At 39.8% G+C, this 17,600-nt stretch overlaps 1 protein-coding gene across 2 annotated transcripts; it reads right to left on the reverse strand.

Annotated features, from left to right (window-relative positions):
• Window positions 1-2,553: 2,553 nt before the first annotated feature.
• Window positions 2,554-10,157, reverse strand: LOC105047868 (ABC transporter G family member 39). Of its 2 annotated transcripts, XM_010926981.3 has the most exons (24): window positions 9,538-10,157; window positions 9,267-9,387; window positions 9,050-9,138; window positions 8,823-8,907; window positions 8,489-8,648; window positions 8,328-8,404; window positions 7,954-8,004; window positions 7,696-7,786; window positions 7,275-7,576; window positions 6,867-7,148; window positions 6,456-6,772; window positions 6,191-6,351; window positions 5,987-6,090; window positions 5,681-5,837; window positions 5,461-5,586; window positions 5,252-5,376; window positions 4,830-5,162; window positions 4,456-4,746; window positions 4,291-4,374; window positions 4,053-4,186; window positions 3,723-3,950; window positions 3,435-3,606; window positions 3,003-3,257; window positions 2,554-2,913 (listed from the first exon to the last, which is right to left on the reverse strand). In XM_010926981.3, exons 1-24 carry the CDS (start codon window positions 9,882-9,884, stop codon window positions 2,656-2,658), a joined length of 4,350 nt encoding a protein of 1,449 aa, XP_010925283.1. In that variant the 5' UTR covers window positions 9,885-10,157; the 3' UTR covers window positions 2,554-2,655. The 2 variants fall into 2 exon arrangements, with proteins under 2 accessions (XP_010925283.1, XP_010925282.1); XM_010926980.4 differs by having other exon boundaries at window positions 5,252-5,586; window positions 9,538-10,110.
• Between the last annotated feature and the right edge of the window lie 7,443 nt (window positions 10,158-17,600).

Below are 17,600 nucleotides of genomic sequence, written 5' to 3' on the forward strand. Positions count from 1 at the left end.
CCTCTCACGGGCTTTGGTACGTGGGACAGCCGGCCAGGAGCTCATCCTGGGACAGTCTTGAAAGACTTTTTAAGTGAATTCGATCCGGATGATGACTGAGGTATAGACTTGGATAGTCCAGAACCAGAAAGAAAATGTTAAAAATCATGTGATTATGAAAAGAGAAATGAAAGATAAGGCATGAAATAATTGTTGAACAAAAGTGTTTCACCTGTTAACATATGATGATGCATCTATTTTGACAAGATAGAAAATTTATGAATATTTGCATTATTCTGGACATTGAACATGAGATTTTATATTTTATTGCTATTCTTTATTTTCAGACTATATTACTATATCAGTGTGATATGAAAATTCTTACTGGGCTGTAAAGCTCACACCCCTTCATTTTTCTTTTCTTTTCAGAGATACAGGATGTTCATGATTGGCTATGGCTTAGATTTATGGGTGAGCAGATGGATAGATAGAGTGTTATAGTACCTGATCAGAGAATTGTAGAAATTTAAATTGTAATTATGCAAGGTTTTATGAATTATATTTGAAATTAATTGTTATGGATGTTAAGGTTGTAATGATTTATTTTGGCCTTGCATATTCTTTAGGGCTTGCTCTAAGGAGTGTGCGGCCATCACGTATCCGACCCGGGTGTTGGGTTCGGGGCGTGACATTATAGTAGCTTAACACACGGCTCACGCCAGCAGATTATAATAGCTGGACACACGATCGTTGCCGACTGATTATAGTAGCTCGACATACCATCCTAACAAATGAGTTATAATAGTTGGCATGATTTAATTATGATCCTATCACAGATATAAAGTGATTTTAGCATTTAGTCTGAGAGAATTATTAAGAATTATGAAATGACAAAATATCAAATGGTTTATGACTTTATCCATAAAGTTAATATACTTTATAAATTTATTTATTTTATATATTAAAAATTATGTTTATATAAATTATGTGATTTATGCATATGCAAGAGCATGATTTATTTATGATATATTGTTATTATGTAGATTTTATATTTCAATGATAATCATCTTCTTTAAATGATTTACTGATGCATATGTAAATTTATGCTTGATTTAGATAAAATAGTATAAGATTTACTTACTAAGCTAGTATAACTCATATCTTTTTCTTTTTTTTTTTTGTCCAGATGAATAAGGTTATGAATGAAGGATGATCCAAGTTTGAGGGTCTACGCTAGCGAGCTTAGAGATTTTGCAGTTGAATCTTAATTTATTAGATAATTATGAACTTATAGTTAACTATTTATAAATTTTGATATATGGGTTTAGTTTTTGATTTTGGATTTAGATGTTTTGGATCAATCTTGATTTAAGTACTTAATAAATGATATAATTAAATTTATTATTATATTTTATTTGTAAAGAATTTTTGACTGATTATGATTGGTAGGTTTCGTGTTATCAAGGACGGTATCTCTCGATAATATGGTCGTGTTATGTTCTGGATTTGAGGTATAACATTTTACGATATTAAAGCATTAGGTTTGATCATGGGTAAAATTTAAAGTCTAGCAATGGATAATTGGATCTCATTTACCTTGATGATGTTTAATTGAATGAAAATAGATAAGTTTTCTTAGAGTTCTTGTTGCTCATTTAAGAAAGCTAATTAATGCTAGTATTTTTGAAGAGGAGCAAAAAGATTTATGAAGAAAAATGCCAATCAGTTGGTTGAGCAGACTCCTAATATGTCAGCCATTCAGATAGATATTGTTGGAGTATACCAAGTAATGGTTCAGCTTATTTAGCAACAACAGCAGACACAAGCCGCTCTTCGACCTGCATCATCTTTAAAGTCATATTATAAGAGGTCTATAAGGCTTAACCCATCACTATTTAAGAGTAGATGTGACCCTTTAGTTGCGGAGACTTGGATTCGAAAAATAAAAAAAAATATTTAATGTACATCCTGAGAATGTGAAGGTTAGGTTAGCCATACTTTTATTATGAATATATCGCTCAAATGCTTTTTCTTACCCCCAATAGATGGTGGCTCAGCTAGTTGGCACCCTCCGCTCCAAAGTGAGGGCCTTATATTCAAACCTAAGGCCTTGCTGCAAAAATCAAGGGTCAGATTCATGTGTGTGTGTCTGTCCCTCTTTGTAGCTACATCTTCTATGAATGCTACCTTTCCAAATCCATTTTCTGCAAATGCCCCTTCATTTTTATCATAGTTTCGTCCCCTTTCTAATCTTGTTGAGCCTCATCACACTTTCTTCGACAGGTCCATATTATTTAAAAAATTTGTTTACGATATCATCCTCATCTTATTCATTTTTTACTATATCCATTGCGTTATTATCTTCTTTCGATATCCATTTGACGACAAGTATTTACAAACTAGAAACTTAATTATCTTATGAATACTATATGAACTGATTATATATTGATACAAAATAATTACAGAGTCAAGATGTTCATGCTCTTTAAAAGAAACCTAGCACATTTCATAGACGGACTCGCAATGTGAAGGGAAGCTGAGAAAAAAAAAAAAAAAAAATCGCACGCATTGTCATGAAAATAAAAAAATATCAATTAGATACATCGTTTTCATTGTATACACATCGATTAGCAGCTTGGGAAGTAAAACACGCATAAGTGGTCTCCAAGACTCTTCTCATCTTCTCTGGAAGTTGAACACCTTAATTGAAAAGGCAAAGACAAAAGCAAAGAGTAAAGTAAACCCAACTACTGCAGCAGCTACTACACCCAAGAAGTCATGCCGGAATCCAAAATACGTCTCGATGTAGTCTTGCACTTTGGAACCATTTTCCAAGTTATGTTTATAATCTCCAAACTGTGAGGCAACTAGGCCATACAAGGTCCAAGCCACCGGGCATGCCCAGGAATACCATCTCCACCACACAGGAATCCTCTGTAACCATCCACAGAGAAATATTAGAAGCACATTTCTATAATGCAAATCCAAATAATTCAATCTAACAAGGGATTGGGTAAACTTACAGGTCGAGGAATTAGGTAGCCTGCAAAAATATTCCATATGGCATAGAAGGCAGTGGAGACTATGGCAGCAATATCACTGTTAGGTGTCATGGCAACTGCCATCATTCCATAGAATGTGAAGTACATGAAAGTGAAGAACATGAAGAACAGATACCAAAAGAACTTTTGAAGTGTCCAATCAAAACCAATCAAGCTATACACGATTAGTCCATATATAACTGTCTGAAGGAAGATGTGTGGAATCTCAATTAGGACCTGCAAGCATTGGCATGGTGTGAGACATGACCAAAGGAATGGAATTCACGGACATCATCAGACAATTGAGTGGACAAGTTGTTTAACGAGGAGGAACAAGTCTTAAAATAAGCATTGGCCTTCAGTTCAAGCTTCTTTAAGATGGATTTTTTTCAAGATATCGATCAATGTCATTACCTGCGCATATGCGTACGGTAGAGCAGAATACATTCCAGCAGCTTTTTCTCTGTAGAAAACTGTTCGCTCAACATCGACTATTGGTTGCACAGTTTGGCCGTTCTGTATTCCAATGAACAAAACTGCAGCATACATGGAGCCCAGGGAGTTGAACAGATCTTGTCGTTTGGTACTGCAGAATTTACAATCATAGAGATGAACTCTGTTACTAGTTATTCTAGAACATAACAGGTATGCATACAAGCTTGTGAAGCAGATTTTCTTGCTAGAGTTGGGGTAATAGCTTACACTTTTTTCCCAAGTCTCCAGAAGATTGTGCCAAATATGAAGGCAATGACGGTGGTGAAGAAAATTCTTGTGGCAGTATATGATGGATTGCGCCAGTAAGATTTATGTTGCTTCCATAAGCAAGCCATGCATTGTGTAAGGAAGGGCTGTGAGTACTTGGTTGGGAAAAAGAGGTCTTTTGAGCCAGGGGGAGGAGTACTTAGTTCGCTGATCAATGCTTTGTTTCTCCTGCGACAATTTCCACCGATGAGTAGGAACTATGAATACAGATGGCTATCAATTTCTCAAAGAATGTAGGGATGATAGTAAACCATGAACCTACAAACCTACCTGTATAGATCAGAATTTTTGTATATTTCGGCAAAGTTCACCCCTAAAATTTCTTCTTGTGCCTGGGTGGTCACCTCCAACATCCATGTTGCAGGGTTATAACCATCTTTTATTCTTCTGATCCCTTCAATCTCCTAGAAAAAAAGAAAAAAGTAAACAATGATGATATCAGCATCCCCATCGGGGAGTAATACAAGAACAAGTTGTTTCCTTTTTGTTTTCTATCACTGAAACTCACCTCAAAGTACTTGATCAAATGGCATGAATTTCGTCCCAGGGGCCCAACATATATCTCTTCTCCACCTCTTTTCATAAGGAAGAGCTGCAATTGTGCAGAAAAGGAGATCAGTATCCACGCACAGGCACAGAACTACATAGTTCTTTGATTTCACTCGCACCCTACCTCATCAAAAGATTCAAAGATGTCAATGCTGGGCTGGTGAATTGTGCACACGACAGTCCTTCCTGTGTCCACGGTGTTTCTGACTGTCCTCATCACAATTGCTGCTGCCCTTGCATCCAAGCCAGAGGTTGGCTCATCCATAAATATGATAGAGGGGTTGGCAACCAGCTCAACGGCAATTGTAAGCCTCTTCCGCTGTTCGGTTGATAGGCCATTCACGCCAGGCAATCCTACCAATGCTCCTCTTAGTGACGTCAGCTCTACAAGTTCCATGACCTCCTCGACAAACATCTGCAGCAAATGCTTTGTATGGATCAGTTGGGAGGCAAAACATACCAACAAACTCTCAGAAACAGAAGGCCTACTCTACCAACCTTCCTAGTGTTGGAGTCAACTTCAGGAGGCAAGCGAAGCCATGCCGAGAAGAGAAGAGATTCGTAAACAGTGACATGAGGAGAGTGGATGTCATTTTGTTCACAGTAGCCTGATATCCGTGCAAATGTTTCTTGTTTCTTGGGATAGCCAGATATGGATACGTTTCCTTCTATACAACCTCCAGTTTTTCTACCCGCCAGTACGTCCATGAGAGTTGTCTTACCCGCCCCACTCACACCCATCAGCGCTGTAAGGACTCCGGGCCTGAAAGCTCCGCTCACACCCTTCAGCAACATTAACCTATCCTCCGTGACACCTCTGTCTTTCATTTCCTGTGGGTGAAGTGAAGGTTCTATGATTAGTTATTATACTTCCATTACAAGATAATACAAAATATTCTGCATTTGTGGCCTCGATGTACCTGTGGCATGTCGACAGAGTATCTGATGTCATCAAAGGTGAGTGAAAGAGGAGTAAAAGGAAGAACCATTCCCTTTTTCCTGCTCTCTCCATTCTGTGGAGCCCTCGTAATATCACTGTTTCTCTCTGCATTTGTTTTAATTTGTTTTAGATGTCTGGGCTCCAGGAGTGAATAGATTGACTTAAAATCAAAAATAGACTGAGACTGACCTTGTGATGCTGTGGGCTTGGAGGAGTCAGTTCCTGCAGGCAAAAGTTCAATGCTTTCTCCCGTTCTGTTTGCATGTTTTTCTTTCAGCTCCGCTTCAGATATTACTGTCTGACCTTTACCGAGTGCTGGAGGCATTAAATTACAAATCAGTACCACATGATATAAACTTGGACAGGTTTTAGCAAGGTGAAGCCAAACATTAAGCTGATCGATACTTACGGTCAAGCCAATCAAGGAAGAAAACAAAGAGGATATTGAACAAGAATATATATCCAAGCAATGCACCAACACCAATCCAGTACCAGTTTGCATCAACAAAAATCCCACGACCCTCCAAGACTAGAACTCCCAATGGGACATTGCTCCCATTCACATGCTGTACCAGATAGAAAGTTTGACTTAGCACAATTTCCATGAAAGAGTGCTGAAAATAGTTTTGTAGTTCAAGAATGACATGGACACCGTGGGTGACGTTCTCCGTCTATTTTATTCAGGCGAAAAAGAAAAATAATGATGCATATATACCTTTTGCCAACTATGTCCAAGGAACTCATTCACTGCAATTGCATTTTGTGCATACATCAGAGGAGACGACCAGTAACCCCAGATCCACCATTTCTTGATATCATCTGCAAATAACGGGACCAAAAGTTAGTTGCAGTGCTTTAGTGTCAAAACAGTGACCTTGCCTTTAGCTGATGAGCCACATCAGTCGGAACATTTTTATACCCCGTGATATGAGGAATCCGCCAAGAATCAAAAGAACAAGCTGTGCAAAGGATCCAAATGTATCGGCAACAACCATCTCCCTCCCAAGTGCAGCAAGGAGTCGAAAAAGTCCAGATGCCATCTGACTAATTAATACTAGCAGTAAGTACTGCCGGAAAAACCTGCAGGACAGTAGTGTTTTAAGGTTATTCCAAAGAATCCATGAAAAAGGAACTTAGCCTGCTTGTGCCATGAGACGCTCGTGTTTTGTTTCAGTCGGTCTCACCTTTGTATATTTGGGTCAAAGCCAATGACATAATAAGTCATGCCTATCCAGACAGCACACTCCAGAAATGATATGGGTATCTTGAGGATCCATGTTGGCAATGCGTATGCCCATGATGGATAGAAGAGGAGGTCTCTTTGCTTGTAGAATATAGGGAGCTTGGCAATACTCATTGCGAGTTCTGCAAACCCATTAAACAGATGAGTGACTAGCCCAAGAAACATGGCACCCAAGAAGATCGCTCCATCTTCCACAGATTTACGGTGCATTTTTGTTCGCAGGAAGACCGTCATTCCGATGGTCCCAAGAATTATCAGCTGATACGCAAAAGAGAAAAAAAAGTTTCCCAGCAATCAGACTTTGCTAACCTTCAATATTCAAGAGACAATGCTACGGTTTTTGCCTGCTCACCTGGACCACTTTGAAAATGTAAACAAATGAATTCCTCTTCATTAGCAACCACTCCCGTGACATGCAAGCTTTCAACAGCTCCATCTTGCTAATGCCATACTTTGAAGTTGTCAATGCGGCGGGATGGTTTCTGCTCCTATCGAATGGGGCACCGAGCTCCTCTCCTAGTTTGCGGCCAATGTGGAATGACTGGAAGGCTTCTGAAAACTCGTTGACAGAAATATACCTGTATGGCTCATCTTTCCGCGCCCAATACTGGTGCTGATCCTTCCTCGATGTGACCTATTGAATGCAGAGAGATCAGTGTGGAGTTATCTAATTAGTTGCAAAGGGGAGTCATTCGTGAGCCATTTTTATTTGATGGTAGTGGATTACGATTAGAAGTTATCCATCAGTCATGATACTTACTTCTTGCAAGAAGTCGGCCACACCTTTCCTTTCAGGACATTTGAAACCAACTGATTCAAAGAATTCAAGGATATTTTCCCTAGGACCCTGATACACAATTTGCCCTTCTGAGAGGAGAACAATGTCATCAAATAGGTCGTATGTCTCTGGAGCTGGCTGAAGCAACGCAATGAATGCAGTCCCACCGAGGATGTGGACTGATTGTCTGAGGGAGTTGACAATCTGGTAAGTTGTGGAGCTGTCGAGACCGGTAGATATCTCATCCATGAATAGTGCCTTAGCCGGTCCAACAAGCATCTCACCTGCATACAATCAAGTGAAGCATCATTAGAACTTGGTGTCTTATTACAACCAAGATGCTGCTTATGTTTACTAGTTCTAGACTCCTAGTCCAATCTCTTCTTTTTCTTCGCAGATTTACCTGTTGTAACACGCTTCTTTTGTCCTCCAGAGATGCCTCTTATCATTGCATCTCCTACCATAGTGTCAGCACAGATTTCCAGTCCCAAAATCTGCACAAGAGAATGGTATAAATTGGTTCATGTTTTCCTCCTCAATATTTTTCATTAACACTGACTTTTGATTGATACATACATACATACATACATATACATATATATTGAGAATAGACATTTCTTTTTTCTTTCAGAAGATATTTCTTTTTTCATACAGAACTTACTTTCAGAATATAATCTGTAACCACACTCTCCTGACCTTCCACAGAAATAGCCTGCAGGAACCAACGAAAAGGAGAACCACTTCAATTATAGATATTCAATGAGTTCATCTTATGCTAGAAACCAACCATGCTATTGAATGTGTCCTATATATTTATCATAACGACGAAGTAAAAACTTCAAGAAACATTTCACAAATAAGCTGGCGATGCATAGTTCAAAAGCTCAACTGGTTTGCTATCTATCAGCATAAGCCCCTTTTTTATATCAAAAGCAACAGGCCATCTTAATTTTACCCTCTCCTCTATTATGTCAAGATTCACATGAATATATGCTACAAATGTGAAGAAAGAATTTTCACTTCTTGTTTGTTTACCTTCATGTACACATCGATATCGGGATCTGGCTTGATGTTTGCTTCTTTTTCTCTTCTTGATAGCTCCGTCAACATATCTGTATATGATTGCAAACGTATGAGTTTGTTTGATGTGCGAAGCTCCTTGCTAGAATTGGTTAAAACATTCTCTTTCAACTTACCATAACGTGTTCCAACTCCTTGGCATCTTGCAGAAAAATTCAAGGTCTCTCTCACTGTCATCTCCCCAATGTGAATATCATGCTGACCAATATATGCAGAGGTCCTCTGAGGAACAAATTCATCCATGTCATGACCATTGTAAGTCACTCTTCCAGATACCTGACATTTTCAAATACCTCATGGTGTTATTTTTATGGTTCCACAAACTTTATCAAGTACCAAAACAAACACATCAGTGAATTCCTTTACAGTGTTCAGTTCTCCATTTTAGAATAGCTAGACCAAAATAACCGCCCGCTAATAATATATAATAGGGACTTGCAGTAAGTTTACCTTTAGAGTTGAATCAAGTTTTCCTGCCAGAGCTAAGAGCAAAGTAGTTTTTCCAGAGCCTGGAGGACCTAGAAGCAGAGTCATTCTGCACATAGCATATAAACAAATCAGAATTCTTTGAACGTGGAGAAATCCAACTCGACATATGATGGAGTCATTCGAAATTAAATAGCAATCTAGCTAAATTCCTTTCTTTCTTTTTTTTTTTTTTTTTTAGTCTTTATTACCTGCAAGGCCTGATGATTCCACTAATGTCATGAAGAATTGAAATTGGTTTTTTTCCAGTTGGAACGATATGAAGGTAACTTAGAACATCCTGAGTAACAGAGAAGCACCAGTTAGTTCACTTAAAAAAACCGTACCCATAAACATGTAAGCAAAGAATTCAGCTTTATCTTTAATGGTTATTCGATATAGAGATGGTGAACTATAGGTGTCAATTACCATTATCTTATTATAGAAGAAGTTGGTGAAAGTAGGAACACCCCGATTTCCAACGTAGGCTTCTGCATCAATATTAAGATGCTCAAACCGGAGTTCGATTGTCGGATTATCGATTCCAACACTGCAGGATACAGAAAGAAAAGAGCCAAACACTTCAACCATCGGATGAGGATAACATTGATTTTTCTACTTTTTTGTTTATTGGGTGGTAAGGGAGGCAATAACATTGATCCCATTGAAAAAGAGAAGTGTGACCAAGAAAGAAGCATACCGTTCCATTCGATTCCTTAGCTTGAGCAGGAACCTCTCATTATCTTCCTCTGCGGTCCTCACCAATCTCTCCAACAAATTCTTCCTCTCCTGGAAGCCCAGCTCGTGGATGTCTACTTCCTGGATCTCTCCGCCCTCTGCCGCCGCGAGTATGCCTTTCCTCATACGGTCATAGGTGGGCAGCTTCTCTATGGCGGCCCATTTCAGGGCCTCCTCGTCGTCTTCTTCCCTTCCGGACCGGCCGAAGATATCACTTGCCGAGGAGGTTGCCCGCCACGAGGAGACGGTGCGGCGCATGCTTCCCCGCAGGCTCCCCCCAAAGCTCCCCTTCCTAAAATTGCTTTCCATTCTTTTGGATCTCCGAATACCCCAACTCCAATGCTGAGGCCTCTTCCAAAAATCTGAAAGAATTCGAGATTGATTCCTTCTCTCTTTCTATCTCTCTCACGAAACTCTTGTTGTAAAGTTGAATCACGCTGCTAATACTCGTAGATTCAGCCCTCGGCACCGTGAAGAGGTGTCGAACGCTTGCAATTCCGGTCCAACAGGACTGCAATTCAGATCTGTTCTTCCTCCTCCTTTTTCTGACTTGGTGGAGGGAACTTAATGGGCCGGTGGGCGTGACTACGAGCGAAGACTTTCGGAGATGGGAAGGGCTTTAAATACTGGTGGTGGTGATTGAGAAGGAGAGGAGCAAATGGGAGTGGGGCCGTGCTGCATTACTTTAAACAGTATGAATTCGATCGTTTCCAGGCCATGCTGCCTTGCTTTCCCTCCGAGAAGGTTCCTCCACTTGTACGCCCTCTTTGACCGTCGAGAGTTTGAATTTCTAAGGCTGACGGAGGAGAAATCAAGGTCTTAGTCTTCACAGGTGCTATAATTACATGTTACACGTAGAGACAGAGTCAAGACATGGGCCGGTGTTCCTGGGGACCAAGTTACACGCCTCCGAAGGTCCAATCCAAATGGGAGTGCGGACGGAAGGCTTTGCTGCATGCCCGACCATTTGATCAGCATTCGAGGGTCGAAAATGCTCCATTGATGTTGGACTTTCTAAGCCAGCAGGATCACGGGACCTTTGTATTTTTTTTGTGGTATAAGATCACGGGACTTTAATGAGGGGTTTGCTGTCGTGCATCGTGTCCTTTAAAAGGACGGTGTAGCCTAGCCTGATATCTGTGCTCCTCTGCGTGTGAAATCGGTCGGGGTGGGGCCCGTGATATCGGGCGACGGACGTTAACGTGCGAACGCCGCATCGGTAGGACCAATTATTAGGCGGACCAGGTCCGACGGAGGGGGTGGAGAAGATGATAAACGGGTCTGGAGGAAGAAACAAGGACAAAAGAGAGGTTGTTTTACGTTAGGAGTTGTCATCGAGGGAAGCCGGCCGTTCGCTTTTACCACCCGACGACGGCTTTCAAACATTGATAAAAACTGGCGCAGCAGTCTAAACGGACGCCTATCATCAAAATAAATTGAGATCCCTGATCTATCTTATACAAGATTGAGATTGGAATATTTGGAAAATATCGAGATGTCTAATAATTAGGATTTCGATAAAAATTATAGGGACAGTGCTCAAACATGTTGGCTAATATATAAAAATTGTACGTGTTAATATCTTCGGATATATTGTTCTCTCTTAGTCAAGATAATGTGAAGGCTCAATTTCGTATATATCGTATCGGAGAGTGCTTGATACCGATACAACCAGCCTCAACCAAAAGAGGACTCCAATGAATTGAACGTTTGAAAACAGTAAATTAAACAAAGAGAGCACACGGACTTTGTATGGTTGTTTGTTTACCATTTATTATAATATCATTGACCAAAATTTTGGAAACATGTTTTTGCTTTCTAGTTGGACTTGAGCTTAATTTGGTTGAAATCCTTGACAAAACTCATGCTGAGGCTCATTCACACTCAATTCGTACAACCATGACCTAGCCCTTCCAATTTTGAGATTAGAGCTTTGATTTCAGTTGTCAAGTTATACATTCAAGACTGGCTCAGCTTAAAATAAATTTCAACCCTAAACTAGTGATCATCTCCATAGCTTGAACTTAGAATTCTGGACTCTAAAACCTAGTCAAATTAATACAAGCCCTTCATTGGCTGCTCTGATCAATTGCCGACCTTACGCTCACCTACCTTTATGTATATTTTTGTTTCTTTTTTTCTTTTTATTGAAACGAGGGAAGTAAGGTACTCCCCTCATCGGATAGCTCTCCCACTTTGACCTGGCCCTGCCACCACCCAATGTCACATCCTATTCCCACCGCCAGCCTTCATCATGGCCATGAGTCCTTTATTATTGTTGCCACCCCAATTCCCACGGGGCAACCACCATTTGACTTCGCCACGAGCATATCACACCATTTATACCTATCCATTGACATTGCTGGAGCACTCGCTACAAACCTTCAATCATCACTGCAAACATGACAGGGATGGAAGAGCTAAATATAGCGAAAAAAATGGTCACGCTTTTTGATAAGAAGCTAAACAAATATTGTTAGGTACAATAGTCCATTCCTGTCTTTGGCCAATTTAATGCAAAAATATGTTCTTTGAAATTTGTTTAAAATTGCTGAGAACACCTTCCCAAACTTCAAACTATCTAGGGTTTTGAATTAGTATCAATAAGAAAGATCAGATTAGGGTGTCGTATAAAAGATTCTGTCCTAAATTAAGATTAGTATATGCACCGATGGACAGGTACATTCTTCTTGTTGTCTCAAAACAATGCAGTCAGGTTGGAATTAGGCAGAAAATTAAGCCGCCTCCAATTCTCAAAACACCTGATTCCTTCCTGGTTGGATTCATCACCATGCGCAAGTAGAAGAACCCAAGACCTTGGAATCTTGTGATTTGGATTGGCCCAATGCATCCAACTTAGCTGTGGGGTTTTCCCTAACCACTCCTCCCCCCCAGAATAAGATATATAATTTTATCCACAACAACTATTTTTGTACGCATGCCCTAAATTTTCAACACGTATGATATTGCTTTCAATTGCAGCCACCTGATTGGCGCGAGCGGATATGATTGACTTCCTCGTAAGCCAAATGATTTGTTGACGTCCGGTTTTGACATTATGTGGCTTTTCTTTTTTTGGTTAAAAAGTTACGAGGCTTTTTCGACGTGGAGTCTGGCTTTTGATCTGGGTTGGACGGTCAACAATGCTTAAACTGGTGCCCCTCCGAACCTTCAGCTCATACTATTCCCTCAGGTGCCATCTTAGGCCTACCTCAAGCCCAAGCTGGACTCGGATCAATGCACTGAAGGCTCTCAACATAAAAAAAAACACATATTATTTCCGTACAGAAATGTTACATGGGATATCAAAAGATCCGTTGGATGGCAACGGATGGGATAGGCCATTGTCCATGCTCATGCTCATCTCATAGTTACCTTGAGGAGAGCGGGTAGAGTTTTGGTAATCCAGTCCGATCAGATAAAATTATAAAAATATTTTTTTATATATAATATTTTTTTATTTTAAAAATAATATTTGTGAATATATCTGTTGGGATAGATCTTCATCGTCTAGTCGATTATCCCACCTCCTCGTCTCTCTAAGGATTAAGTGCGTGACTACTATCTTTCTTCCTTGTCTCCATATCGACTTGAATATGAATTCAGCCGACAAAATGTTATACTATACGTTGAACCGATTTTGAATTAGTAGAATTTGACCAAGTCGATATTTAATCGATTTAGTTCAACATAATCGACGGCTGATCTACTAACAATTCGATGTATGATCGGTATTTGACAGATGATCTACTCGATGCCATATCGACTGTCTAAATCCCGTATATCTGAAGATCAAACAATAGTTATTCAGCACGAACAGTAACTACACGCGAATGTAGAGCGCAATAGTCATTCACAAGTGGTTCATCACTCAATTTTAATAGCAGTTAATGAAGTAACCACCCACTAAATACCATAACTCCTACGTCTTGAATGTTCAAAGATAAAAATTACACAGTAATGATTTTGCTCGATCTATATAAACCGATAAGTTATATGAGACTAGATAAGCTAAACTGTCTGAATATAAATTTTAGCTCTCATTTTTTGACTTTCGACTATGTTATTTTGCCGATTAATTTAAGTATCGGGGGATCTTTCGTCGAGCAATTTTCGATAAGAAGATTTGTATATAAATTTTCTATCGTCCACCGCTCAAGCGCCACAACTTAGCTCTCTACCGACCATCTCATCAGAGATTGGCCACAACAATATCTATAATATATGGATTAAATTCAAGACATATTTTATTATCATCTATATTTACTTTGGATTCATTGTGAATCAGATAAAATCCATTTCATTCTGATGGGATTGAATCGGATCTCCAATAATGGGGTGGAGAATATCCCTCGCTGCCGCCCATATTTCACATTTCACCGTTTTTATGGATTTTCTTCGTGGGGAGAACTCTTTGACCGCCCTTTCTCTATTTTACTTAGAGGGCTCATTCTCCCGAGCTTTATTCCCGTGTGAGGATGCACCGAACCACTCCACCCAAAAAATAAAAATAAAAATAAATAAAGGATAAAGAATCGACCCGGTCTAATCCTTGCTTGTATTGCCAGCCCATCGAATTTGTATAGATAAAGAGTCGGCCCCCTCTAATCCTTGCTTGTATCGCCCACCCATCGAATTTCTGACGCGTATCATCAACGTCAAAGGCCGTCCGCATCTCATCGGACGGTGATGTGATTCCAAACATCTTGACTTGACCCCGTCAGTCGGATTTGGTCTGCATCCCCTCTCTGACTCCAAGCGTGGAATGCGACGAAATGTTAGCCAAGACCCGCGGAGTCAAAAGTATTTCCGGTCCATACCCAACGCAAACGGCATTATTCCTTTATTCTTTTTTTATTGCGAGTTTTTAATCTGGTCAATGCTTACGCTCGTCTTCCCGTGTTTACCGTTATGATGGATTATTCAATTTCTTGTCTACGAATGAAAACCTCGTTTTTCCCAATTTTAAGGTTCATAAAAAAAAAATCTTATAGGATATTACAATGTACGTATATATGTATGATCTTTAAACGATGAAAATCGGTTGCAGATAATGCTGGCTATATATCTCATCTCATGAAACACGTTCTCGATTTGAGATGAACAACTCGTGCAATCTGTGATCTCGTGTTCCGTCAGAATCCTTCTCCTCGTTAACTTGGGGCTTATGGCTGTTGAATTCTCTGTCGGCAGATTAGTTCGAGCGCCATCTGGGTTGCACCTCGATCTTTTTTTTCTTTGCTTGCTGTCCATCGTTAACACGTGCAAGAAATTGCTGCTGCTACTGCTCCATATATACCTGTGAGTCCCAAGAATTTGTTTTCCATGCGCGATATTAGATTGTTCTTCAGTCTCCGCGTGCAATTCTCATGTCACCAAAACTAGCTTCCAGACTTAAATATCACATCCCCGTTGCCAAAACTTCTCCCAATGGTTCTTGCTCTATGCCTTCTGTGCTCTATACCTGTTAACTTGTTGGTTTTCATGTTTAATTGATTATATTAAATTTATATATATCACTTGTACAGTTCAAAGTTTTAACTACACTACTGCAGAAGGCAAAATAACAAAGTATTTGATACAGCTGAAGGACTCTATCTCGGTTGAAGCCGAGGTGCTCGTCCCTATTGGTACCGAAGCAAGGATCCGTGCCAACCCACGTTGTAGCAGACCTGAGGGATCTTGGGAACCAACCCAAGCCAGCATAGTAGGAAAGTTTGACCCCCGGCTCTGTGTGATTTTCCAAATCCCATGATCATCGGCATCAACTAACAACGGAGCAAATAAGACAACAAACAACCACCGAATCCCACAAAATCGAGCCGATGATATCGCAGCATTGCACTCAATACGATAGAAAGGATGCCTCTCACTCTCAATCTCTGTCTATAAATACTAGCTCACAAAGGATCCTACGAAATGCAGTCCATCATCCTCATGCTCATTCTTTTCCATATATTTCAAATTTCTAACTTGAGCATTAGAGGATCTCCATCAGAATCATCTCCAATTTAAGATATGTTTTATAAGTAGCGTTGCCATTATCCTGCCATCGCCGCCTACCTCCAACTAAGATAATCCGAGCCAGAGAATCTGCAGTATTGTTAACCAAAAAAAAATAAAACTGATGATAATGACAAGAAATGTTCTGACCAGAAAAATCCATGGTCAGAGTAATAAGCTTTAGAATACGGGCCTTTGTTGGTTAAGAGGAATCAAGTGGCTCAAGTAAAGCTTTTTCTTTTTTTTTTTTTTAAAGGTATCCCTATGCTGCGAGTTATTTCATTGCATAAATAAATAAGGATACTTAAAAATCTGTTAGGCAAACTTGCACATTGAGTAGACCCTTTGTCCTTTTCTCACTATAATATGATTTTTTCTTTTTATTCAATCTTCATAGCATCATTCTTTTTTTTATTTTTTTCTTTTGGCAGACTCACGCTTCACCACTCCAGCTTCAACTTCTTGACTATTAGTAGTACAGCTAATGCCAATGAAGTAACAAATGTTTCCTTTTCAGGGAGCCAACTTGTTAACACAAGTAATGTCATTAGCACTCCCTGGTCTCTTTATACCATGATGTCATTAGTAAAAATTGACGTTTCAACTGGCTAATCATGGAATTGAAGTAAATACTCTGTTTGTTATCAGAGACCAGAATGAGCTGATGGCAATGCATGCTCTTGAGCTTTTCATTTTTTGGTCCAGATTCAATATAATTACGTTCTGAGGCGTTGACCAATTCTTAAAATTATGATTTATTTTATGAAAGCCACATGCATATATCAGGCGGACTTCATTCTTTAAAAGGGTTTTTGGGTTCTTCGATATGCTACACAACCAAAGTACAGCTGGTGCATGCGCATTTATCTATAGAAGAGTCATCTGGGTGGTATACAGAGGCCTTGGTGATTTAGTTGAGGCCAGAGTCTACAACCTTACTCTTCATACATGATTCCATGATCTATGGCACGAGAATTTCCATCTTTTGCGGTTAAACATTTCCCTCCCCTCATCACCTTCTCCTGGCTATGCCATTTGCCTCTCAATGTCAAACAATTAAGAATACCATTTCCACCACATAGGTAACCTCTATGGTCAACCATAAGTCATCAATGCTTAACTCAGTATAGGAAAAACAATTTTGGAGAGTGAAGTTCGATCTTACAGGGCGGGGAATCACAATGCCTGCAAAGAGATTCCATAGTGTATAGAATGCAGTGGAAACTACTGCAGCAATGTCTAAAATAGGGGTCATCCCATTCCCATAGTATTGAGTATAGAAATGTGGAGAACATGAAGAAACGGGTAACAAAAGAATAAGCAGCTACGGAGAAATGCTGGAAGGCTGACCGCATACTACATGTGACATTCGTTTTAGTCGGGCTTGTCGAGGCAACTCGGCTGAAAATATTGGAGTTAAATTGATCACCGCTGAAACAAGTGCCCACAAAACGACTCCCACCGAAATTCGGCAAAAGGAGTGGAAACCGAGCCTAGAATCAAAATCCGGGCGTGGCTCTTGCCAGCTTTCAGACAAGGGCAGAGATTTAGATTTTTTTTTTTTTCTTTTTAAAGAAAAAATAAGAATCCATAAAGCGTCCTGAATTTTGACTGTATGATGTGTAACTTTAGACTTTCCAAGTTTTGTTTAGATCCAATTAGAACAGAATCTTAAACCATGAGTATAACAAAGCTGAACCAATGCCTTCGGTCCAAACTCAAACAAAGATCATCTCAGACACAACCATGGCCAAACTTAGATGAGATTATCCGCATCACAACCTAAGTATCGTGTACCTGTGGGATCCATTTCCCTTACGGCCAGAGGTATTTCTTACAAGTTCTACAAAATCACCGAATATGGGATAATCGTCCTCACACCACCATGTGGTGTATTAAATCATGGTTGTCATGGGATACATGGGCATCCACCGAACCTCCCCCGCACGTCCGACATGGAAAGGATCCCAAACATGCACTAGAATTAATATATCAAATGATATGCAAAGAAAAAAAGATAAA

This window comes from Elaeis guineensis, chromosome 7 (assembly GCF_000442705.2).
Source record: "Elaeis guineensis isolate ETL-2024a chromosome 7, EG11, whole genome shotgun sequence".
Classification (NCBI taxonomy): domain Eukaryota; kingdom Viridiplantae; phylum Streptophyta; class Magnoliopsida; order Arecales; family Arecaceae; genus Elaeis; species Elaeis guineensis.

What these genes read in the sequence shown, in the direction of transcription:
- LOC105047868 (XM_010926980.4), bottom strand. Translation starts at nt 9,884, where the DNA reads ATGGAAAGCAATTTTAGGAAGGGGAGCTTTGGGGGGAGCCTGCGGGGA. An exon ending in AGGAGTTGGAACACGTTATG is followed by an intron (nt 8,405 to 8,488) that starts GTAAGTTGAAAG and finishes AATCATATACAG; the next exon opens with ATATGTTGACGGAGCTATCA. An exon ending in TTACAGATTATATTCTGAAA is followed by an intron (nt 7,787 to 7,953) that starts GTAAGTTCTGTA and finishes TCTCTTGTGCAG; the next exon opens with ATTTTGGGACTGGAAATCTG.